Source organism: Oncorhynchus mykiss, chromosome 4, assembly GCF_057628025.1.
Source record: "Oncorhynchus mykiss isolate SJ-2025 chromosome 4, ASM5762802v1, whole genome shotgun sequence".
Lineage (NCBI taxonomy): Eukaryota > Metazoa > Chordata > Actinopteri > Salmoniformes > Salmonidae > Oncorhynchus > Oncorhynchus mykiss.
This window is the reverse complement of record NC_143025.1, coordinates 3,745,001-3,769,893: the sequence shown is the minus strand read 5'-3', so window position 1 is coordinate 3,769,893 and position 24,893 is coordinate 3,745,001. Positions and strand designations below refer to the sequence as shown.

The window sequence follows — 24,893 nt, the reverse complement described above, 5'->3', positions numbered from 1 at the left end:
CTGTGTAGTGGAGGCCATGCTGGTCTCAGGTTCTGCTTGTGTTGTACCAAGCTGGTGGACATGTTTTCTAGATGCAGAGGACACAATGACTCTCTGCCGGTTGAGGGTGTCAATGTACCTCTCTTTTTGTTCGAGCTCCTTTCTAGTTGTGCTCAGATGGTCTCTGAGGTCATCATTTGTCTGACTCAGCTTGTCCATTCTGCTTTCTAATTTAGCTATGGATGCTCTGCTCTCCTCCCTGAACTGTTTCATCTCTTCTTTGAGTTTCTGGACAGTGTCCTCCTCTTGAAGCGTCTTCTCTCTGAGTTCTATGACCTCTGCTTCGACTAGAGAGAGGGTGTTGTGGAAACGTTGCATAGCAGGTGTTCTTATTGAAATTGTCATGTCCTTGACTCTGTCTGCTGCAGGTGAGGTAGGTAAAGGGACGTTGAGGGCTTCCTGCTGGGTCACAGAGACCATTGGGGTCTGCTTTTCTCCATCTCCCTCCTTGACTTTTTCCTCATTTTCTGAGATGATGTCAGCGTCTTCTTTTAGGGTAGCAAACCTATTCTCAAAAGCCTGGAGGCTTGAATCATTGCCTTGTATCAATACAGTTCCATTATTATATAAGTTTACTGTTTGATATGTGTTGCTCTGGTCAGCTTCTTCAAAAATGCTGATCTGACATCCTTGGCTGATGCCCCTCTTTTTTGAGAAAGGGAAATGGTTGCAAATAACCTTTTTCCATATGTTCCCTCGATTGGTATTAAAAATTAAATTTGCTCTTGTTTTGTAACTGGTAAGATCTGCAAACAGGCATTCATGGTTCTGTCCCATCAACAAACCTTTGAAACTTTTCTTAGCTTTCTCTGTTTGGATGTCTGGTGGGTAAACAATTTCCATAGCAACGCTGGTGATGTTGGCTACAATGTTGCAATAGAAGTGCTGTTTCTTGTATAATGCTCTCTTGTTTCTTCAGAGGACTGTTTCACTTTGTTGTCCTTTTTTCTTTTCCTTTTTCTTCTGTCCTTATTTTGTCCTTATTTTCTTCTGTTAACTAGATATTTTTTTTGTTATTCTTTGTAAGCTAGCTAGCTTCTTCCAGGAGAGTCCCTAGCAACTGCTTAGCAACATGTAAACAATTCAGCTAACAATTCAGCTAGCTAAGATAACTGTATAATTTTATGAAAAATAGTTACTTTTTCAAAATCCTGTCTTTTTGGTTTGTTGCTTGTATTGTCTTCTATTGAGTCTTGCAGTTTTCTTTTGATTTTTTCGATGTACTTCACTCTAAAAAACCATTTAAATCTCAATATATACAGGAGCTCATTTTTCAGCAGCTGCTCAATTTGGAACTCCGGAACTCCTCCTCTCTCTCTCTCTCTGTCCGTCCCTCTCTCTCTCTCTGTCCGTCCCTCTCTCTCTCTCTGTCCGTCCCTCTCTCTCTCTGTCTGTCCCTCTCTCTCTGTGTCCGTCCCTCTATCTGTCCGTCCCACTCTCTCTCTGTCCGTCCCTCTCTCTCTCTGTCTGTCCCTCTCTCTCTCTGTCCGTCCCTCTCTCTCTGTCCGTCCCTCTCTCTCTCTCTCTGTCCGTCCCTCTCTGTCTCTCTCTCTGTCCGCCCCTCTCTCTTTGTCCGTCCCTCTCTCTCTCTGTCCCCCCGCCCCTCTCTCTCTGTTCGCCTTTCTCTCTCTCTGTCTGTCCCTCTCTCTCCCTCTCTGTCCGTCCCTCTCTCTCTCTCTCTCTCTCTCTGTCCGTCCCTCTCTCTCTCTGTCCGTCCCTCTCTCTCTGTCTCTCTCTCTCTGTCCGTCCCTCTCTCTCTCTGTCCGTCCCTCTCTCTCTCTGTCCGCCCCTCTCTCTCTCGGTCCGCCCCTCTCTCTCTGTCTCTCTCTCTCTGTCTCTCTCTCTCTGTCCGTCCCTCTCTCTCTCTGTCTCTCTCTCTCTGTCTCTCTCTCTCTGTCTCTCTCTCTCTGTCCGTCCCTCTCTCTCGCTGTCCGCCCCTCTCTCTCTCTGTCCGCCCCTCTCTCTCTCTGTCCGTCCCTTTCTCTCTCTGTCTCTGTCTCTCTCTCTGTCCATCCCTTTCTCTCTCTGTCCGTCCCTCTCTCTCTCTGTCCGTCCCTCTCTCTCTCTGTCCGTCCCTCTCTCTCTCTATGTCCGTCCCTCTCTCTCTCTCTGTCCATCCCTCTCTCTCTCTCTGTCCGTCCCTCTCTCTCTCTGTCCGTCCCTCTCTCTCTCTCTCTGTCCGTACCTCTCTCTCTGTGTCCGTCCCTCTATCTGTCCGTCCCTCTCTCTCTCTGTCTGTCCCTCTCTCTCTCTGTCCGTCCCTCTCTCTCTCTGTCCGTCCCTCTCTCTCTCTCTGTCCGTCCCTCTCTCTCTCTGTCCGTCCCTCTCTCTCTGTGTCCGTCCCTCTTTCTGTCCGTCCCTCTCTCTCTCTGTCTGTCCCTCTCTCTCTCTGTCTGTCCCTCTCTCTCTCTGTCCGTCCCTCTCTCTCTCTGTCCGTCCCTCTCTCTCTCTCTGTCCGTCCCTCTCTGTCTCCCTCTCTGTCCGCCCCTCTCTCTCTGTCCGTCCCTCCCTCTCTCTGTCCCCCCGCCCCTCTCTCTCTGTTCGCCCTTCTCTCTCTCTGTCTGTCCCTCTCTCTCCCTCTCTGTCCGTCCCTCTCTCTCTCTCTGTCTCTCTCTCTCTGTCCATCCCTCTCTCTCTGTCTCTCTCTCGGTCCGCCCCTCTCTCTCTCTCTCTGTCCGTCCCTCTCTCTCTCTCTCTGTCCGCCCCTCTCTCTCTCTGTCCGCCCCTCTCTCTCTCTGTCCGTCCCTTTCTCTCTCTGTCTCTGTCTCTCTCTCTGTCCATCCCTTTCTTTCTCTCTCCGTCTCTTTCTCTTTCTGTCCACCCCTCTCTCTCTCTGTCCAACCCTCTCTCTCTCTCTGTCCACCCCCCTCTCTCTCTGTCCGTCCCTCTCTCTCTCTGTCCGTCCCTCTCTCTCTCTGTCGTCCCTCTCTCTCTCTGTCGTCCCTCTCTCTCTCTCTGTCGTCCCTCTCTCTCTCTCTGTCGTCTCTCTCTCTGTCGTCCCTCTCTCTCTCTCTGTCGTCCCTCTCTCTCTCTGTCGTCCCTCTCTCTCTCTGTCGTCCCTCTCTCTCTCTGTCGTCCCTCTCTCTCTCTGTCGTCCCTCTCTCTCTCTGTCGACCCCCTCTCTCTCTCTGTCGTCCCCCTCTCTCTCTCTCTGTCCGACCCTCTCTCTCTCTGTCGTCCCTCTCTCTCTCTGTCGTCCCTCTCTCTCTCTGTCGTCCCTCTCTCTCTCTCTGTCCGACCCTCTCTCTCTCTGTCCGACCCTCTCTCTCTCTGTCCGACCCTCTCTCTCTCTGTCTCTTCCTCTCTCTGTCTCTGTCTCTCCCTCTCTCCGTCCCTTTCTCTCCCTCTCTGTCTCTCCCTCTCTCTGTCTGTCTCTCTCTCTCTCTCCAGAGTTATCAGTCTCTCTCTCTCTCTCTCTCCAGTTATCAGTCTCTCTCTCTCTCTCTCTCCAGAGTTATCAGTCTCTCTCTCTCTCTCTCTCTCTCTCTCCAGAGGTATCAGTCTCTCTCCAGTATCAGTATATCTTCAGACTTACCCAGCATCGTTGTCCGTCCTCTTCAGTACTTTGGAGATGTGAGTAAGACTGTGTCTGAACTGAGAGAGAAACTAGAAGACTTCCTTAAAGGAGAATGGACCAAGATCTCCACTACAGGTGTGTTGAAAACAATAAGAACATCAACTTTAGACCATTGAAAGTTCCCTACTAGTCATATACATGTGGAATATGGTCTGATGATAACATTCCCTCTCTCTGTCAATGTGTTTGTGTGTCTGTAGTGAATATAGTGGATGTTGTACTGCCTCCAGAGCCCAAGACCAGAGAACAGTTGTTACAATGTGAGTCTCTTTATTGTGAAGTAACTAACAGTCTCTTTTTACTGACACTCCTAACAATCCCTCTAGAAATATATAGCAATAGTAGATCTAATCAAAGACTGGGTATCTATCTGACTCCTCATATTTCTCTGATTTGATCTCTGCTGTGCTCTAATCAAAGACAGGGTAGATACAGTATCTGACTTAACTTATTGTTCTGACTCCCCTCATTGGTCTCTGCTCTTCTCCCAGATTCCTGTCAGCTCACACTGGACCCAAACACAGCACAAACACGCCTCTCTCTGTCTAAAGGGAACAGAAAGGTGACCTATACAGGCCAAGTCCAACCATATCCTGTCCATCCAGACAGATTCACCAACTACTGTCAGGTTCTGTGTAGAGAGGGTCTGTCTGGATGCTGTTACTGGGAGGTGGAGTGGACTGGTGAAGTTGATACAGCAGTCTCATATAAAGACATCAGCAGAACAGAGGATGATGGTGCATTTGGATTCAATAACAAGTCCTGGAGTTTAGAGTGCTCTAGTGGTGGTTATTGTTTCAGACACAATAATGTTGAGACTAAAGTATCAGGCCCTCAGTCCTCCAGAGTAGGAGTGTACCTGGATCACAAGGCAGGTACTCTGTCCTTCTACAGTGTCTCTGACACAATGACCCTCCTCCACAGAGTCCAGACCACATTCACTCAGCCCCTCTATCTTGGGTTTTGGCTCGATGGTACTGCTGAGCTGGTTAAACTGTAGTAGGGTCCACATAGATACTAGTCATGCTGGTGTAGTCTATAGCTGAGCTGGTTAAACTGTAGTAGGGTCCACATAGATACTAGTCATGCTGGTGTAGTCTATAGCTGAGCTGGTTAAACTGTAGTAGGGTCCACATAGATACTAGTCATGCTGGTGTAGTCTATAGCTGAGCTGGTTAAACTGTAGTAGGGTCCACATAGATACTAGTCATGCTGGTGTAGTCTATAGCTGAGCTGGTTAAACTGTAGTAGGGTCCACATAGATACTAGTCATGCTGGTGTAGTCTATAGCTGAGCTGGTTAAACTGTAGTAGGGTCCACATAGATACTAGTCATGCTGGTGTAGTCTATAGCTGAGCTGGTTAAACTGTAGTAGGGTCCACATAGACACTAGTCATGCTGGTGTAGTCTATAGCTGAGCTGGTTAAACTGTAGTAGGGTCCACATAGATACTAGTCATGCTGGTGTAGTCTATAGCTGAGCTGGTTAAACTGTAGTAGGGTCCACATAGATACTAGTCATGCTGGTGTAGTCTATAGCTGAGCTGGTTAAACTGTAGTAGGGTCCACATAGATACTAGTCATGCTGGTGTAGTCTATAGCTGAGCTGGTTAAACTGTAGGAGGGTCCACATAGATACTAGTCATGCTGGTGTAGTCTATAGCTGAGCTGGTTAAACTGTAGTAGGGTCCACATAGATAGTAGTCATGCTGTTGTAGTCTATAGCTGAGCTGGTTAAACTGTAGTAGGGTCCACATAGATACTAGTCATGCTGGTGTAGTCTATAGCTGAGCTGGTTAAACTGTAGTAGGGTCCACATAGATACTAGTCATGCTGGTGTAGTCTATAGCTGAGCTGGTTAAACTGTAGTAGGGTCCACATAGATACTAGTCATGCTGGTGTAGTATATAGCTGAGCTGGTTAAACTATAGTAGGGTCCACATAGATACTAGTCATGCTGGTGTAGTCTATAGCTGAGCTGGTTAAACTGTAGTAGGGTCCACATAGATACTAGTCATGCTGGTGTAGTCTATAGCTGAGCTGGTTAAACTGTAGTAGGGTCCACATAGATACTAGTCATGCTGGTGTAGTCTATAGCTGAGCTGGTTAAACTGTAGTAGGGTCCACATAGATACTAGTCATGCTGGTGTAGTCTATAGCTGAGCTGGTTAAACTGTAGTAGGGTCCACATAGATACTAGTCATGCTGGTGTAGTCTATAGCTGAGCTGGTTAAACTGTAGTAGGGTCCACATAGATACTTGTCATGCTGGTGTAGTCTATAGCTGAGCTGGTTAAACTGTAGTAGGGTCCACATAGATACTAGTCATGCTGGTGTAGTCTATAGCTGAGCTGGTTAAACTGTAGTAGGGTCCACATAGATACTAGTCATGCTGGTGTAGTCTATAGCTGAGCTGGTTAAACTGTAGTAGGGTCCACATAGATACTAGTCATGCTGGTGTAGTATATAGCTGAGCTGGTTAAACTATAGTAGGGTCCACATAGATACTAGTCATGCTGGTGTAGTCTATAGCTGAGCTGGTTAAACTGTAGTAGGGTCCACATAGATACTAGTCATGCTGGTGTAGTCTATAGCTGAGCTGGTTAAACTGTAGTAGGGTCCACATAGATACTAGTCATGCTGGTGTAGTCTATAGCTGAGCTGGTTAAACTGTAGTAGGGTCCACATAGATACTAGTCATGCTGGTGTAGTCTATAGCTGAGCTGGTTAAACTGTAAACTGATTTGTTATTAATTAAAATTCAATACAATGTTTTAATCTTGTACATTTCCATGAATCATGATGTCTGGTGTTGATGTATATTGGTTGTCATTCAGAACCATTGATATGTTTTCTCAGTTGGTTCTCTGTCTCTATGTAATTCTCCTCAGTATCATTGATCAGCTTGTTGGCTCGGTCCTAATTGATGTGTTCTCTGTCACCTGGAGCTGCATGGAAAATGGTCCAGGAACTAAAGGACAATTCAGGACTAGTCAGCCCACTACAAGCTGGTATCACTTACTTTCTACTAAACTATATGGTCTGGTTTCCCAGACACAGATGAATCCTAGTCCTGGACTAAACAGTATGTTCAATGTAGATGTCCAGGAAACCGGCCCTAAATGTGTCATCTTTCATCCTCCCATACTGCTCAGTCCAGCAACATTAAACCTGTCCAGCAGGTGGTGCTGTTGACCAAACAATAAAACCAGCAGATATCTTGACTTGCCACTCAGTATATCAGTAATGTTCAGAATAGTACTTTAATATCATTGGAGATTGATGGTCTTTTTAATCCACTATCCAGAGTCAGGAACAGATGAAGTTAGGTCTGCTACTGTTCAGTGATTAAATATGATTTATGGTGATGGGAAATAATAAAAAACACTCAACTTCATCTAGTAATAGTTTTCCTTTGTTATTTATTCCAAGGTGTGTCTTTAACTTGTAAATGTATTGTGTGGAGGTGAGCTAGTGGTGTGGCTGATAGAATAGAATGAAAAGGGAGGAGGGGAGGAAGAGGGGAGGAGTGAAGGGCTGTTCAAGAAACCAGATGAGGAAGAGGAAGATGTTCAGGGGAATTACTGTCTCTGTTCCAAATGGTTCCTTATTCCCTACGTAGTGCACTACGGTGCTTCTGACCAGGTCTAAAGTAGTGTTCTACGTAGGGAATAGGGTGTAGATTTATTACAATATCATGCTTTAGTGTTTGGCACAACAATATATTAGATCTCCACCCCCCCACTTCCTGTCTGTCATCCCCCAGTTCTGTTAAGACTTCCTCTCATTGAACTGGGCCTCATTCTAAATGGTCACTTTGTATTGATAGTCCATACTGGTCTTTACTATGGTTCTACATACAGTATCTGTATTGATAGTCCATACTGGTCTTTACTATGGTTCTACATACAGTATCTGTATTGATAGTCCATACTGGTCTTTACTATGGTTCTACATACAGTACCTGTATTGATAGTCCATACTGGTCTTTACTATGGTTCTACATACAGTATCTGTATTGATAGTCCATACTGGTCTTTACTATGGCTCTACATACAGTACCTGTATTGATAGTCCATACTGGTCTTTACTATGGTTCTACATACAGTATCTGTATTGATAGTCCATACTGGTCTTTACTATGGTTCTACATACAGTCTCTGTATTGATAGTCCATACTGGTCTTTACTATGGTTCTACATACAGTATCTGTATTGATAGTCCATACTGGTCTTTACTATGGTTCTACATACAGTACCTGTATTGATAGTCCATACTGGTCTTTACTATGGTTCTACATACAGTATCTGTATTGATAGTCCATACTAAAATTCACCATAAAATGTCCAGTTCATTCCATAGCTTAACATGGGTAATGCTCCCTCCCTCCTATAAGAGTCATTGATGTGTTGGATGAGATGGGACCTGGGGATATTTGTTGGATCCGTCACAGCAGGGGGCAGTAACACCCTATGGTCCTGAAAGGGACTGCAGAGTGCTCCAGTCTCCAGCAGGGGGCAGTAAAACAATATGGACCTGAAAGGGACTGCAGTGTGCTCCAGTCTCCAGCAGGGGGCAGTAAAACCCTATGGACCTGAAAGGGACTGCAGTGTGCTCCAGTCTCCAGCAGGGGGCAGTAAAACCCTATGTACCTGAAAGGGACTGAAGTGTGTTCCAGTCTCCAGCAGGGGGCAGTAAAACCCTATGGACCTGAAAGGGACTGCAGTGTGCTCCAGTCTCCAGCAGGGGGTAGTAAAACCCTATGGACCTGAAAGGGACTGCAGTGTGCTCCAGTCTCCAGCAGGGGGCAGTAAAACCCTATGGACCTGAAAGGGACTGCAGTGTGCTCCAGTCTCCAGCAGGGGGCAGTAAAACCCTATGGACCTGAAAGAGACTGCAGTGTGCTCCAGTCTCCAGCAGGGGGCAGTAAAACCCTATGTACCTGAAAGGGACTGAAGTGTGCTCCAGTCTCCAGCAGGGGGCAGTAAAACCCTATGGACCTGAAAGGGACTGCAGTGTGCTCCAGTCTCCAACATGATTCAAAAACATGTTAAATAAAAAATAAACTAATTTGAATAACCAATCAACTTGTCTCATAAAGCAATGGTTAAATAGAGTAGAAACTGGTGTTTCTCATTCATTTTATAATTTAATCCCTCTGTTTCTATCATTTCTAGTGAGATTGTTCTGGTCTCAACAGAAAGTGAGGGCATTTGGGGCATTTGACACCATTAAATATTCCCTCTCTCTTTTCTTTCCCTGTCCTTCACAAATCATTTCAAAACCTTCCAAACATTTCCATCCTTCTGCAAACCCAATTTACAACTGAATTGAAAAGACCCCATCCAAGGTAAATCCCACAGTATCAACACCACTAATGCATATTCGTAACCAGTAAATTGTGTGTGTGTGCTGGTGAACCGTAGGTCAAAAACACACCTGAACAAGGCCTCACTTATCTGGAAGTCTGTTTATGGCCTAATCCAGATACTTTTATACTGCTCTCCCCGATACCACAGTCTCCGGGGACATTCCAACGAGAGATAATGAAACCCCCTTTTCTGGAAAAGAAATTGTACATTTCGTTACCATTCACTATGTTACATATTAATCAGCAAGCCAAAAGTATGAATTATAAACCAAACATGATAATTGTAAATCCACTGTCTTTACTCTCATCATTAAATGTATTAATTATAAACCAAACATGATAATTGTAAATCCATTGTCTTTACTCTCATCATTAAATGTATTAATTATAAACCAAACATGATAATTGTAAATCCACTGTCCTTACTCTCATCATTAAATGTATGAATTATAAACCAAACATGATAATTGTAAATCCACTGTCTTTACTCTCATCATTAAATGTATTAATTATAAACTAAACATGATAATTGTAAATCCACTGTCTTTACTCTCATCATTAAATGTATTAATTATAAACTAAACATGATAATTGTAAATCCACTGTCTTTACTCTCATCATTAAATGTATTAATTATAAACCAAACATGATAATTGTAAATCCATTGTCTTTACTCTCATCATTAAATGTATTAATTATAAACCAAACATGATAATTGTAAATCCACTGTCTTTACTCTCATCATGAAACCTCTATAAACCTCTATCGATCGAACCGAGGCTATACACCGATATGTGACATTTCCTCTCCTGCTGCTCTCAAAAGGATGAATCGAACCGAGGCTAACCCAGTCTTTTTGTTTTGCCAACCCTTCCACCTTCTTCCTGTCTGACTTTCTGGTTTTACCCACTGGTGCATGGTGGGGGTTTTACCCACTGGTGCATGGTGGGGGTTTTACCCACTAGTTTTACCCACTGGTGTATGGTGGGGGTTTTACCCACTGGTTTTACCCACTGGTGCATGGTGGGGGTTTTACCCACTGGTGTATGGTGGGGGTTTTACCCACTGGTGCCTGGTGGGGGTTTTACCCACTGGTGCCTGGTGGGGGTTTTACCCACTGGTTTATGGTGGGGGTTTTACCCACTGGTTTTACCCACTGGTGTATGGTGGGGGTTTTACCCACTGGTTTTACCCACTGGTGCATGGTGGAGGTTTTACCCACTGGTGTATGGTGGGGGTTTTACCCACTGGTGTATGGTGGAGGTTTTACCCACTGGTGTATGGTGGGGGTTTTACCCACTGGTGCATGGTGGGGGTTTTACCCACTGGTGTATGGTGTAGGTTTTACCCACTGGTGTATGGTGGAGATTTTACCCACTGGTGTATGGTGGGGGTTTTACCCACTGGTGTATGGTGGAGATTTTACCCACTGGTGTATGGTGGGGGTTTTACCCACTGGTGCATGGTGTGGGTTTTACCCACTGGTGTATGGTGGGGGTTCTGCCAACCATTCCACCTTCTTCCTGTCTGACTTTTCATTCTTTCTTCAACATTCCTCCAGTTTTCTTTATACTTTCCAACAATCCTTCTGCTTTGAACATGTTTAGCACCTCGTGTTCTCTTTTATTGATCCTCTTCTTTCCTGTGTCACTTGTTTTATGTGTTTTTATTAGAGTTTCCATTTCCTCACATACTGAGACATCAAATGTTCCCTCCTCTGACCATTTAGTGGCCATTTTCCTGCTGCGTTTTCCCATTTCTAAACATTTCTATTAGTTCTTCCTTACATAGGGGACGCCTGGCGCCCAGAATTTATTCTGCTGTTTTACTCATTTTTGCAGCCTGTATTTGTGGTCTTCCTACCATCAGTCTCAGTTGTATTCCTTTTCCTGTGTTAGGTCTGCTAGTTACTAGTATTGTCTTTAATATTAGTCTACTGACAGTTTATATTTTTATTATTGCTGCTCTTTCATTTACTAACTTCCTTATTTGTTCTAACGTTACTGATATTCTTGTTTCCGGGTTTATTTGTCTGTTTATTCCTTTAACTTCCTGAGATATTCCTATTTATTTTGCTCCCTAGTTTCGTTTTATTGTGCTATTCACTTTATTAAAACCTCTCGGTTTCTCTTGTTGTTAGATTTCTCCCTCCTGGTCCAGGGCCAAACCTTCCTCACAGTCCGTTAAGTCCTGGATGTCTTGACGCTGTTCCCTTCTTTAAATAATGCTGGGGTTTATATGTATATGTAAGTATGGACCACCAAAAATGTCCCCATTCCAACTGTAGTAAAGGACTACAACAAGAGCATGGGAGGTGTCGACCTATCAGATGCGCTGATAGGCTATTACAATGTTCTACATAAGACAATGAAATGGTACAAGACCTTCTATCATTTCATCGACATTGCTGTGGTGAATGCATTCATCCTACACAAGGAAATGGCTAAGAGCTGTGGAAAGTCCTTCCTCTCACAGAAAGCCTTCAGAGAGCAGCTCATCTAGGAGCTTGCTGGCCACAGCACCACTGCACCAAGCCCTGTCCCTTCTGTCCCTTCTGCCACAAGTGTTCATCTGCCCAAATATATTTGTGCAGGCCTGGATGTGCCGAAGGGCCAAAAGGGCTCAGCATGGAGGCGTTGCTGTGTTGTTTGCAAGATGAAGTCTCCCATCACATGCCCCACGTGCTCAGTGACCCTCTGCTTTACATCAGAAAGAGACTGCTCAGTGACCCTCTGCTTTACATCAGAAAGAGACTGCTATGGCATCTGGCATCAGTAGCAGAATATTGTCTAGAGTTTTGGCAAAGTGGTTGGGGGTTAGGGTCAGTATGTTATATCTGGAGTACTTTTCCTGTCTTATCCGGTGTCTTGTGTGAATTTAAGTCTGCTCTCTCTTTCTCTCCTTCTCTCTCTCGGAGGACCTTAGCCCTTGGACCATGCTTCAGATAGAGGACTGAGGGTCTTCCAAATATTGAAAGTGTGTAAATACCCATGTAACTTTGTAAATGTATATTTTTATCAATAATTATTTTTTTCCCCCATTTTTTTTTTTTTTGGGGGGGGGGGGGGGGGGGTGGGTGTGTTCACATTTACACAAACTTCAGAGTGTTTTCTTTCAAATGGTACCACAAATATGCATGTCCTTGGGTCTGTGCCTGAGCTACAGGCTGTTAGATTTGGGTATGTCTTCAGGCGGAAATTTTGGTATTTTGTATATAGTTATTTGTTTCAAACCTTCACCAATTTGGCCACTTGGGCACATTTGGGTGACTTCATGATAAATGTCATGTAGCATGTAACTCATTTTGGAAGTTTTCTGAAACTTTCTGAAAGTACTGTTGCCCTCTTATGTGTTTCACTGAAATTGTCCCCATCATCCTATCTGAATGTTTGTTTTGTCTTGTTCATTGTAAATATGATGATACAATAATAAAAATATAAAACATATGTTTTTTTCATTGTATTATCTAAACCAGATCTATTGTGTTATATTCGCCTACATTCAATTCACATTTACACAAACTTCAGAGTGTTTTCTTTCAAATGGTACCACAAATATGCATGTCCTTGGGTCTGTGCCTGAGCTACAGGCTGTTAGATTTGGGTATGTCTTCAGGCGGAAATTTTGGTATTTTGTATATAGTTATTTGTTTCAAACCTTCACCAATTTGGCCACTTGGGCACATTTGGGTGACTTCATGATAAATGTCATGTAGCATGTAACTCATTTTGGAAGTTTTCTGAAACTTTCTGAAAGTACTGTTGCCCTCTTATGTGTTTCACTGAAATTGTCCCCATCATCCTATCTGAATGTTTGTTTTGTCTTGTTCATTGTAAATATGATGATACAATAATAAAAATATAAAACATATGTTTTTTTCATTGTATTATCTAAACCAGATCTATTGTGTTATATTCGCCTACATTCAATTCACATTTACACAAACTTCAGAGTGTTTTCTTTCAAATGGTACCACAAATATGCATGTCCTTGGGTCTGTGCCTGAGCTACAAGCTGTTAGATTTGGGTATGTCTTCAGGCGGAAATTGCACAAAGTAGGGGGTAGCTCTAAAAGGATTATTAATTGATTCGGGTGCGACAATATCACTCATCTTTCAAACATTGTTTGATGATCTCAAAATGGCTTTGAAGCCAATTAAACATTGAGAGTCATGCTGAAACTACACTTCAAGGACGTATCGCTCGTTCTCTCTGTGTATGTTACCAGCCTCGAAACTGTACCCCTGCTTGGAGTAGACTTGATGGATAGGTTACTCCCAATGATGGATTGGAAAACCAACCAGGTCACAGGCCACCTTGCCTTCTCCACTGACCATACTGTCTTCCCCTGACGCTAGCTGCAACACAGTCATTCATGAGGAGTATCTGTTTTCCTTGGGAAAAAGACATTTAGAAACCTCTTGGGGCAGAATCCAATCCAAGGAGATATTACGATATCTCGACACATTCCATCCGCCGATCTGATTGACCATTCTTGTCATGATTTTGAGCCAGCTGTCTCTGTGAATGAGCAACTTCCCTCCTCCTTGCAGTCGTGCAATACGATAGTTGAGATGAACTTCTCTTGCCCTTCGGACATATCACAGACCGATATCCTCGTCTCAGTTCGCAGGTACTGAAGAGGTTGCCACATGCGGACACGGTGGTGACAGACCTCGACAGCCAATGAGGGTGTTGAAGCACAAACACCAGGATTTGGTTGAAAGGTTACAGCCAGTCTCATAACAATGGTGCCGCTGACAACTCGTACATAGGGTCCGACCTTTGCGTTTGCGCCTCGGACACCAACACCACCCGCTGGTGGGGGGGTCCGGAGACACAAAGGGGGGGAATAGTAGCCCAGACCCATGATGAGCCTCATCGAGGTCGGTGGGGAGGGTCGAGACTACGGACAACACCATATGAGGTCGCTAGAGCATAAATCAAATCTAGTTGTAAACTCCCCAATGAGAACAGTGAGGAGCAGACAGGCCCCTAGACGGGGATTATCTTAGAACACATCTAAGATATTACTGAGGTGTACCACACTGGTCGTAAAGGACGTCCAGTGGACTTGTCCACCTCCAAAACAAATCACAACTATAATCATTCCTTGCCATGTGCAGGTTCAACTACAATACAACTAGTAAAATGCTCCAATCATGTGTTCCGGTAGTATAATATTTAAGAATAAATCCGTAGGATAACTGGTCCCTTTGAGCACCAGTACCAATACCAGCGACAGTCAGTCAGTCTAGCTACAATCAGTAGAAGGTTAGAGACCTAACCAATCAAATTACCCCTAACAACAGCGGCATAGGAGTCACTCAGAGCGCAACACGTGGAAGGGAATCTCCAGTCTTCCAATGGTTAACACACATATATGGTTTGGCCAGTGCCAATGACTTCCCATTCATTTTTATCCATTTTAGGGGGGTGTTCCCTTACAATGGTTAATATACATGTCACTAATAAATAGAACCCTCCATTCAGGAGGAAAATTGTTAGAATCATTAACCACGATCACACCACCTATGAACGGCAACAGCCGAAACATCCATTCTATAATGAATGTCACTTTGAACTATCCCCTCTAACCAAGACAGAGAGAGAGCGGGAGAGACGGACAATTCTACAAATGACTGAGCGTAAATATATATATTGATTGCAATTGTTCCCGAATGAGTGAGCATTCATGTGTAAAGGATTAGCATTTTAATTGTTATAATTATCACTCTGTAGTGACGTCTTAGTCCCCGCTTCTCCCTTGTCTAACAAGCCGGTTCAGCCCACTAGAGCACATTCTCCTATCATTTCATGTAACCACATTTACCATGTCTGTTTGCTTATGCATTTCTGTGAATTACTTAGTAATAAATAAATTATTTAAGACAAATGATGTATGGATAACTCATAGTGAAGACTGGGTTTGTGCAGATAACCAACAATTTACGATGTTTGGAATGAGACTAACGTGAGGTAAAATAAATGAATCATTAATCAGAAGACGATTGATCAGATATGAAAATATCTGAAAGGTTATATTGGGAAATTCTAACTTTGTAATCTGAATACATTCCTTGGTTCCCCCTATTTCCTAGTTAATTACAGTTACGTGATTAATCAGTTGATTGCATAGTAACTAATTACAGAGAATCTTTGATAAAAACTATCAGTCTTCAGTTAATGATAGTAAAGACACGACAAAGGTCATTCAAATAATGATACATACGTACTTCATAGAAAATGTTACCCTTCATATATTCTAACAACTCACATTTTCAGATTCATTATGTCATTTGTTCCATGTTAAGGGCTCTAACCTTGGAACAAAACTATTTGTCTCCCTCTTGCTGTTGCATGCAGTTCCTCACTCTCTTCCTCCATTCCTCTAACCCCTCCCTCCTTCTAACCCCACCCCTCTGGCAGAACCAGGATGTCCCTCCCCCTCCCACAAACTCTCTTCTGAGGAAACGCAACTGATCTGAGTCTCTCTGTCGTCTGTCTGTGTGAGAGTGAACAACCGTGAACAACCGTCCAAATGGCTCAACAGGGAGTTCTGCTGGACCAGGACCAGTTCTGTTGTTCTGTCTGTCTGGATCTACTGAAAGAGCCGGTGGTTATTCCCTGTGGACACAGTTACTGTAGGAGCTGTATTGAGGGCTGCTGGGATCAGGATGTTCTGAAAAAGGTCTATTGCTGTCCTCAGTGCAGAGAGACCTTCACTCCAAGGCCAACTCTGAGGAAAAATAACATGTTGGCTGAGCTGGTGGAGAAACTGAGGAAGACAGGACTCCAGGCTGCTCCCCCTCCTGCTCTGTGCTATGCTGGACCTGGAGATGTGGGGTGTGATGTCTGCACTGGGACCAGAAAGCAGAAAGCCCTCATGTCCTGTCTGGTGTGTCTGGCCTCTTACTGTGAGACTCACCTCCAACCTCACTATGAATCTTCTGCTTTGAAGAAGCACCAGCTGGTCAAAGCCACGGCACAACTACAGGAGAAGATCTGCTCTCATCATGACAAACTGCTGGAGGTTTACTGTCGTACCGATCAGCAGTGTATCTGTTATCTGTGTGTGATGGATGAACATAAAGGCCATGATACAGTGTCAGCTGCAGAAGAGAGGACTGAGAAACAGGTAAGACCAGAACAACTTGTTGGTGACTGTCTGATAAACAAAGAATTAAAGATACAGTAGGAACTAAGACTGTTTGAATATGAGATCATTCAAATGAAATGGATCCACAAATATGAACACAAACCTTGAGTATATAGATATGTTGACTCAAACACTATTATCATTCTGAATGGCCTTTTATGAGTCCAAAGTTCAGTCTCAACCCCTTGATACATGTAGGCCTACCATAAAAACTATAATGATTCACATAGCAACATAATATAATATTGTAAAGGGACTTCCTCAGGATTGTAGACCTTCCTCTCTATGGGTCCTATGTCACATTACTATACTATTGATCTACTGGACAAATAAAGCTTGATAGCTCATTGAAGAGTGATTCTCCACAGAGGCAGCTGGGGATGAGTCAGCAGAAGGTCCAGCAGAGATTCCAGGAGAGAGAGAAGAAGCTGAAGGAGCTCAAACAGGCTGTGAAGTCTTTCAAGGTGAGTATTGTTGAACAGAGGAGACACACCATTTCACTTCTCTCCTCTCTTATCCTCTGTCCTCTCTTATCCCATGTCCTCTCTTATCCCCTGTCCTCTCTTATCCTCTGTCCTATCTTATCCCCTGCCCTATCTTATCCCATGTCCTCTCTTATCCCCTGTCCTCTCTTATCCTCTCTTATCTCCACAGATTTACAGCCAGGTCGGTTCAAACATAGGTTAATGACCCTCTCCGTTCTCTTTCAACATACATTCCTTTCTTCCTAGGTCCATGCCATATAACCCCTTCCTAATGAACAAACATTAATTAATATTACAAGAAAGACAGGGTAGGATTCTTGCCAGTTATAGTGAATGGGATGCTGACAGACAATCGTTGATGGATATTTATAGAGCTCTGATCAGGACAACAGTTGATTACAGGTGTTTATGGAACAGCAGTAAAGACTTGTCTTCAGAAGCTGGACAGAATCCAGTATTTAGCTTTAAGGATATGTATTGGTGCATTTAAATCAACATCTGTATGTGTCTTACTAGTGGAGGCAGGTGAGATGCCTTTGGATATAAGACGTAATAAATTGTCAGCAGCTTATTGGGTTGAAAGGCTGTGAGGTTGAGCATCCCACTGCTACTGTTCTAGATGACTGATGGGAATATACTAGTAGACAAGGCAGTTGTTTTGGTTGGACAGTTGGAAAGCTTGCTGATGAGAGTGGTTTGAGGGAGTTGGAGGTTGGCCCTTCTGTGGTGATAGGGGATGTTCCTCCATGGTTACTCCCAGATCCTGTTGTTGATCTGACCTTGGTAGAGAAAAGGAAAGATTGGTCAGAAGTCAGTGATGAAGGGAAACTGGTTGACAATTACATTGGTAGAAGTTAAGCTGTTTTCCCGCTTTTCACAGATGGATCCAATAACCCAGATAGTGGAGCACAGGAGCAGGTCTTTACCTTCCTGGATTTTATGTGCAGATATGTAGAACCCAGATAGTGGAGCACAGGAGCAGGCGTTTACCTTCCTGGATTTGATGTGTAGATATGTAGAACCCAGATAGTGGAGCCCAGGAGCAGGTCTTTACCTTCCTGGATTTGATGTGCAGATATGTAGAACCCAGATAGTGGAGCACAGGAGCAGGCGTTTACCTTCCTGGATTTGATGTGCAGATATGTAGGACCCAGATAGTGGAGCACAGGAGCAGGCGTTTACCTTCCTGGATTTGATGTGTAGATATGTAGAACCCAGATAGTGGAGCCCAGGAGCAGGTCTTTACCTTCCTGGATTTGATGTGCAGATATGTAGAACCGAGATAGTGGAGCACAGGAGCAGGCGTTTACCTTCCTGGATTTGATGTGTAGATATGTAGAACCCAGATAGTGGCGCACAGGAGCAGGCGTTTACCTTCCTGGATTTGATGTGCAGATATGTAGAACCCAGATAGTGGAGCACAGGAGCAGGCGTTTACCTTCCTGGATTTGATGTGCAGATATGTAGAATGTGGAGGCTATATACAGGGGGGTACCGGTACAGAGTCAATGTGGAGGCTAAATACAGGGTATTACGGTACAGAGTCAATGTGGAGGCTATATACAGGGGGGTACCGGTACAGAGTCAATGTAGAGGCTATATACAGGGGGTACCGATACAGAGTCAATGCGCTGAGGCATCGGTTAGTTGAGGTAATGAATGTACATGAAGGTAGAGTAATTAAAGTGACAATGCATAGATGATAGTAACAGAGAGTAGCAGTGGTGTAAAATGCAAATAGTCTGGGGAGCCATTTGATTACATGTTGAGGAGTCTTATGGCTTGGGGGTAGACGCTGTTTAGAAGCCTCTTGGACCTGGACCTAGACTTGGTGCTCCGGTACCGCTTGCCCTGCCCTTGGTGATGTACTGGGCCATTCGCACTACCCTCTGTAGTGCCTTGTAGTCGGAGGCCGAGTAGCTGCCATACTATTGGAGGTATTAATGTTACTATGGAGAATTGAGAGAATGGTTGAGGTAGTGAGATTCTGCTGGGTCCCAGCACATTCAGGTGTGGAAGGAAATTATATTGTAGACCAGTTATCTAAAAGAGCTTTGAAACAAGATATAATGGATAATAATCTTCCACTGAGTAGAGGTGGGGCCAAATGTAAGATCAGAGACATTTTGATAGATTTGTGGCAGAAGAGATGGGACTCTGAGCCCAAGGGACGGCATTTATATGTCCTCTAAAGGTCGGTGGACCAAGATTCAAAGGTCAGATTAGGAAGGAAGAGGTGGTGTTTACTCCATTGTGTTTAGGACATTGTACATTGAACTGGTCCTTCTATCTGGTTGGCAGCGTTGTATTTAATGTAGTTTTACTATCTGTGCCAGGCTATAAATGACACAGATAATATCTAGTTAACGTTGTATTTAATGTAGTTTTACTATCTGTGCCAGGCTATAAATGACTCAGATAATATCTAGTTAACCCCGGACATATGGGGGTGTTACCCGGCTAGTGAGTGTGGGCCTATAGGCTAGTGAGTGTGGGCCTATAGGCTAGTGAGTTTGGGCCTATAGGCTAGTGAGTGTGGGCCTATAGGCCTGTGTGTGTACTGTCATGGCCGGAGAGAGAGGGATATTCTGTCCAGGAGGGAGGAGAGTAGAGCAGGACCAAGAGGTGTTCTGTACCTGTCTGTCCAGGAGGGAGGAGAGTAGAGCAGGACCAAGAGGTGTTCTGTACCTGTCTGTCCAGGAGGGAGGAGAGTAGAGCAGGACCAAGAGGAGTTCTGTACCTGTCTGTTCAGGAGGGAGGAGAGTAGAGCAGGACCAAGAGGTGTTCTGTACCTGTCTGTCCAGAAGGGAGGAGAGTAGAGCAGGACCAAGAGGCGTTCTGTACCTGACTGTCCAAGAGGGAGGACAAGGCCTGGTGGACCTGGAGAGCAGGGTGGCAGAGGTCTGACTCAATGAGTTCCAGAGAGGATACTGTACCTACTGTCTCTCTCTCTGTCTCTCTCTCCCTCTCTGTCTCTCTCTGTCTCTCTCTTTCTCCCTCTCTCTCTCTCTCTCTCGCTCTCTCTCTAAATTTCAATTCAATTCAAGGGGCTTTATTGGCATGGGAAACATGTGTTAACATTGCCAAAGCAAGTGAGGTAGATAATATACACAAGTGAAATAAACAATTAAAATTAACAGTAAACATTACACATACAGAAGTTTCAAAACAATAAAGACATTACAAATGTCATATTATATATATATATATATATATACAGTGTTTTAACAATGGACAAATGGTTAAGGTATACAACGGAAAATAAGCATAAATATGGGTTGTATTTACAATGGTGTTTGTTCTTCACTGGTTGCCCTTTTCTCGTGGCAACAGGTCACAAATCTTGCTGCTGTGATGGCACACTGTGGAATTTCACCCAGTAGATATGGGAGTTTATCAAAATTGGATTTGTTTTCGAATTCTTTTTGGATCTGTGTAATCTGAGGGAAATATGTATCTCTAATATGGTCATACATTGGGCAGGAGGTTAGGAAGTGCAGCTCAGTTTCCACCTCATTTTGTGGGCAGTGAGCACATAGCCTGTCTTCTCTTGAGAGCCATGTCTGCCTACGGCGGCCTTTCTCAATAGCAAGGCTATGCTCACTGAGTCTGTACATAGTCAAAGCTTTCCTTAATTTTGGGTCAGTCACAGTGGTCAGGTATTCTGCCGCTGTGTACTCTCTGTGTAGGGCCAAATAGCATTCTAGTTTGCTCTGTTTTTTTGTTAATTCTTTCCAATGTGTCAAGTAATTATCTTTTTGTTTTCTCATGATTTGCTTGGGTCCAATTGTGCTGCTGTCCTGGGGCTCTGTAGGGCGCGTTTGTGTTTGTGAACAGAGCCCCAGGACCAGCTTGCTTAGGGGACTCTTCTCCAGGTTCATCTCTCTGTAGGTGATGGCTTTGTTGTGGAAGGTTTGTGAATCGCTTCCTTTTAGGTGGTTATAGAATTTAACGGCTCTTTTCTGGATTTTGATATTTAGTGGGTATCGGCCTAATTCTGCTCTGCATGCATTATTTGGTGTTCTACGTTGTACACGGAGGATATTTTTGCAGAATTCTGCATGCAGAGTCTCAATTTGGTGTTTGTCCCATTTTGTGAAGTCTTGGTTGGTGAGCGGACCCCAGACCTCACAACCATAAAGGGCAATGGGCTCTATGACTGATTCAAGTATTTTTAGCCAAATCCTAATTGGTATGTTGAAATTTATGTTTCTTTGATGGCATAGAATGCCCTTCTTGCCTTGTCTCTCAGATCGTTCACAGCTTTGTGGAAGTTACCTGTGGCGCTGATGTTTAGACCAAGGTATGTATAGTTTTTTGTGTGCTCTAGGGCAACAGTGTCTAGATGGAATTTGTATTTGTGGTCCTGGTGACTGGACCTTTTTTGGAACACTATTATTTTGGTCTTACTGAGATTTACTGTCAGGGCCCAGGTCTGACAGAATCTGTGCAGAAGATATTAGGTGCTTCTGTAGGCCCTCATTGGTTGGTGACAGAAGCACCAGATCATCAGCAAACAGCAGACATTTGACTTCGGATTCTAGTAGGGTGAGGCCGGGTGCTTCAGACTTTTCTAGTGCCCGCGCCAATTCGTTTATGCATTTGTTGAAGAGGGTGGGGCTTAAGCTGCATCCCTGTCTCACTCCACGACCCTGTGTAAAGAAATCTGTGTTTTTTGCCAATTTTAACCGCACGCACACTTGTTGTTTTTGTGCATGGATTTCATAATGTCATATGTTTCACCCCAACACCACTTTCCATCTGTTTGTATAGCAGACCCTCATGCCAAATTGAGTCAAAGGCTTTTTTGAAATCAACAAAGCATGAGAAGACTTTGCCTTTGTTTTGGTTTGTTTGGTTGTCAATTAGGGTGTGCAGGGTGAATACATGGTCTGTTGTACGGTAATTTGGTAAAAAGCCAATTTGACATTTGCTCAGTACATTTTCATTGAGGAAATGTACGAGTCTGCTGTTAATGATAATGCAGAGGATTTTCCCAAGGTTACTGTTGACGCATATTCCACGGTAGTTATTGGGGTCAAATTTGTCTCCACTTTTGTGGATTGGGGTGATCAGTCCTTGGTTCCAAATATTGGGGAAGATGCCAGAGCTAAGTATGATGTTAAAGAGTTTTAGTAGAGCCAATTGGAATTTGTTGTCTGTATATTTGATCATTTCATTGAGGATACCATCAACACCACAGGCCTTTTTGGGTTGGAGGGTTTTTCTTTTGTCCTGTAACTCATTCAATGTAATTGGAGAATCCAGTGGGTTCTGGTAGTCTTTAATAGTTGATTCTAAGATCTGTTTTTGATCATGTATATGATTTTGCTCTTTATTCTTTGTTATAGAGCCAAAAAGATTGGAGAAGTGGTTTACCCATACATCTCAATTTTGGATAGATAATTATTTGTGTTGTTGTTTGTTTAGTGTTTTCCAATTTTCCTAGAAGTGGTTAGAGCCTATGGATTCTTCAATTACATTGAGCTGATTTCTGACATGCTGTTCCTTCTTTTTCCGTAGTGTATTTCAGTATTGTTTTAGTGATTCACCAATAGTGAAGGCGTAGACTCAGGTTTTCCGGGTCTCTATGTTTTTGGTTGGACAGGTTTCTCAATTTCTTTCTTAGATTTTTGCATTCTTCATCAAACCATTTGTCATTGTTGTTCATTTTCTTCGGTTTTCTATTTGAGATTTTTAGATTTGATAGGGAAGCTGAGAGGTCAAATACACTGTTAAGATTTTCTACTGCCAAGTTTACACCTTCACTATTACAGTGGAACGTTTTACCCAGGGAATTGTCTAAACGGGATTGAATTTGTTGTGGCCTAATTTTTTTGGGGTAGGTTTCCAAACTGCATTCCTTCCATCTATTGCATTTCTTAATGTTACTCAGTTCCTTTGGCTTTGATGCCTCATGATTGAGTATTGCTCTGATCAAGTAGACTGTGATTTTGCTATGGTCTGATAGGGGTGTCAGTGGGCTGACTGTGAACGCTCTGAGAGACTCTGGGTTGGGGTCAGTGATAAAGTAGTCTACAGTACTACTGCCAAGAGATGAGCTATAGGTGTACCTACCATAGGAGTCCCCTCGAAGCCTACCAATGACTATGTACATACCCAGAGTGCGACAGAGCTGCAGGAGTTGTGACCCGTTTTTGTTGGTTATGTTGTCATAGTTGTGCCTAGGGGGGCATATGTGGGAGGGAATGCTGTCACCCCCAGGCAGGTGTTTGTCCCCCTGTGTGTTGAGGGTGTCAGGTTCTTGTCCGGTTCTGGCATTTAGGTCGCCACAGACTAGTACATGTCCCTGGGCCTGGAAATGATTGATTTCCCCCTCCAGGATGGAGAAGCTGTCTTCATTAAAGTATGGGGATTCTAGTGTGGGGATAAAGGTAGCACACAAGAGGACATTTTTCTCTGTTAGGATCATTTCCTTTTGAATTTCTAGCCAAATGTAGAATGTTCCTGTTTTGATTAATTTAATGGAGTGAGTTAGGTCTGCTCTATACCAAATTAGCATACCCCCTGAGTCCCTTCCCTGTTTCACACCTGATAGTTTGGTGGACTGGACTACCAGCTCTCTGTAACCTAGAGGGCAACCAGTGGGTCCGTCTCCTCTATACCAGGTTTCTTGCAGGATGACAATGTCTGTATTACCAATTTCTTTGGTGAAGTCCAGGTTCCTGCTCTTTAGGCCAACGGCAGATGACCTCAGGCCTTGGATATTCCAGGATGATATAGTGAAGGCTTTTTGCTCCATAGAGTGTCCAATGTTGTTGGTCGTGGTTTGGCCTCAGGCCAGTAAGTGTGAGCAGAGCCTGCTGAGCATCTGGTACATGCCATTGACTTGGGCGAGTGTAAGCGTGGGGGTCGGGACTTTAGGCCAACGGCAGATGACCTCAGGCCTTGGATATTCCAGGATGATATAGTGAAGGCTTTTTGCTCCATAGAGTGTCCAATGTTTTTGGTCGTGGTTTGGCCTCAGGCCAGTAAGTGTGAGCAGAGCCTGCTGAGCATCTGGTACATGCCATTGACTTGGGCGAGTGTAAGCGTGGGGGTCGGGACTGTTTGCATGCTCACTACCTGGGCATATGTGTGGCTTCCATGTTTAGGCCCTCTTTGCGGGGGTGGGGTGCATGGGGTGGGCAGGAGTGGCATAGGTCTGATCTGAGGGGGCCTAAATGGGATGTGGGCATGGCTGTTGTGGGGGGGTGTTGATTGGTTGGGGTGGGGGTGTGGATGTGTCTGGGGGTGCTGTGGTCTGGATGTAATTCCTCTTGACGTTGGTCCTCTATGTGTAGGTCCAGGGGGGGGGGGGGTCCTGCAGGTCTGGGAGGGTGTCTCGTTGGTCTGGGTGGGGTGTCTATTGATCTGTTGCTCCTGTGTGAAGTGTTGGGGATACGTTTGAGAGTGATGTCCTTTAGAGTTCGGGCAAAGGTGGGCACTGCTGCCTTGTAGAGGTGGACCTGGTCATAGAGACTGTTCAAGTCCAGGGTGGAGTGGTGGGCCAGGAGGACATTTGGTTTTGAGGCACAGTCACGGGAAATACTTGCATTTACCCGCTGTATTGTGGCAGGGTGGAAGTCTTTTCGTGGTAGCAGGGTGGAGATAACCACTTGTGCGTTGGGGAAAGTAGAATAAGCCTTTTCAATCACTCCCTTCAGTGCTGTGGTCACCCTTTCCTGCTGTGTTCTCAGGTTGTTGGTGCCTGTGTGTATTATTATGTGGCTAGGTGAGCCTAGTTGGTCCTCAGACAGAAGGTCGAGGGCGCGCTGGGTGTTTGGTCACCAGAGTTTAGACACAATGTGTTTGTGAAAAAGTTTTTTTTCTTCTATATATTTCCCATTTGAGTCCATAAGTAGTACAATCTGTGTGTTGTGTTTGTCCTCAGTGGGTGTGAGAGGGTTGTCAGAAGGGCTATCAGGGTGGCTGACAGGGGGGGTGCTCAGAGGGGGTGAGAGACGCTTGGCTTGGGGTTCTTCATTTGTCTGTTCTGCTGTGATGTCTACTCTATGGTCAGGGTCTGGTGTGGACTGTTCTGCTGTGGTGTCGAGACTTTTGTCGGGTGCTGAGGTGGGCTGTTCTGCTGGCTTCTCTGTGGGGGTGGCCACCTCTCTAGTGGGTTGTTCTCTGTCACACGCCGTCCCCCTCAACTTCTCCTCCATCCCCCTCACCCTCTCCTCCATCCCCCTCAACCTCTCCTCCACCAGCAGTCTGATACTCTCCTCTAGTGCTCTGTTCTGCTCCTCTTTCTCCTGTTG

At 44.4% G+C, this 24,893-nt stretch overlaps 2 protein-coding genes across 4 annotated transcripts in view; both read left to right on the top strand.

The window, feature by feature from the left end:
- The window catches only part of LOC110515277 (E3 ubiquitin-protein ligase TRIM16), a 150,534-nt gene extending 143,523 nt beyond the window's left edge, over positions 1-7,011 (top strand). For all 3 annotated transcript variants that reach the window (XM_090230851.1, XM_090230852.1, XM_090230854.1), the window contains 3 exons: positions 3,532-3,691; positions 3,817-3,876; positions 4,108-7,011. In XM_090230851.1, coding sequence (XP_090086977.1) covers positions 3,532-3,691; positions 3,817-3,876; positions 4,108-4,616 — 729 coding nt within the window. In that variant the 3' untranslated portion in view covers positions 4,617-7,011. The remainder of the gene's footprint in view (positions 1-3,531; positions 3,692-3,816; positions 3,877-4,107) is intronic.
- Positions 7,012-15,390: 8,379 nt separating this feature from the next.
- Positions 15,391-24,893, top strand: part of LOC110518290 (E3 ubiquitin-protein ligase TRIM16) — a 15,033-nt gene continuing 5,530 nt past the window's right edge. Inside the window, exons 1-2 of the mRNA XM_090230890.1 lie at positions 15,391-16,123; positions 16,513-16,608. Of these exons, the coding sequence (XP_090087016.1) occupies positions 15,527-16,123; positions 16,513-16,608 (693 nt within the window). The 5' untranslated portion in view covers positions 15,391-15,526. The remainder of the gene's footprint in view (positions 16,124-16,512; positions 16,609-24,893) is intronic.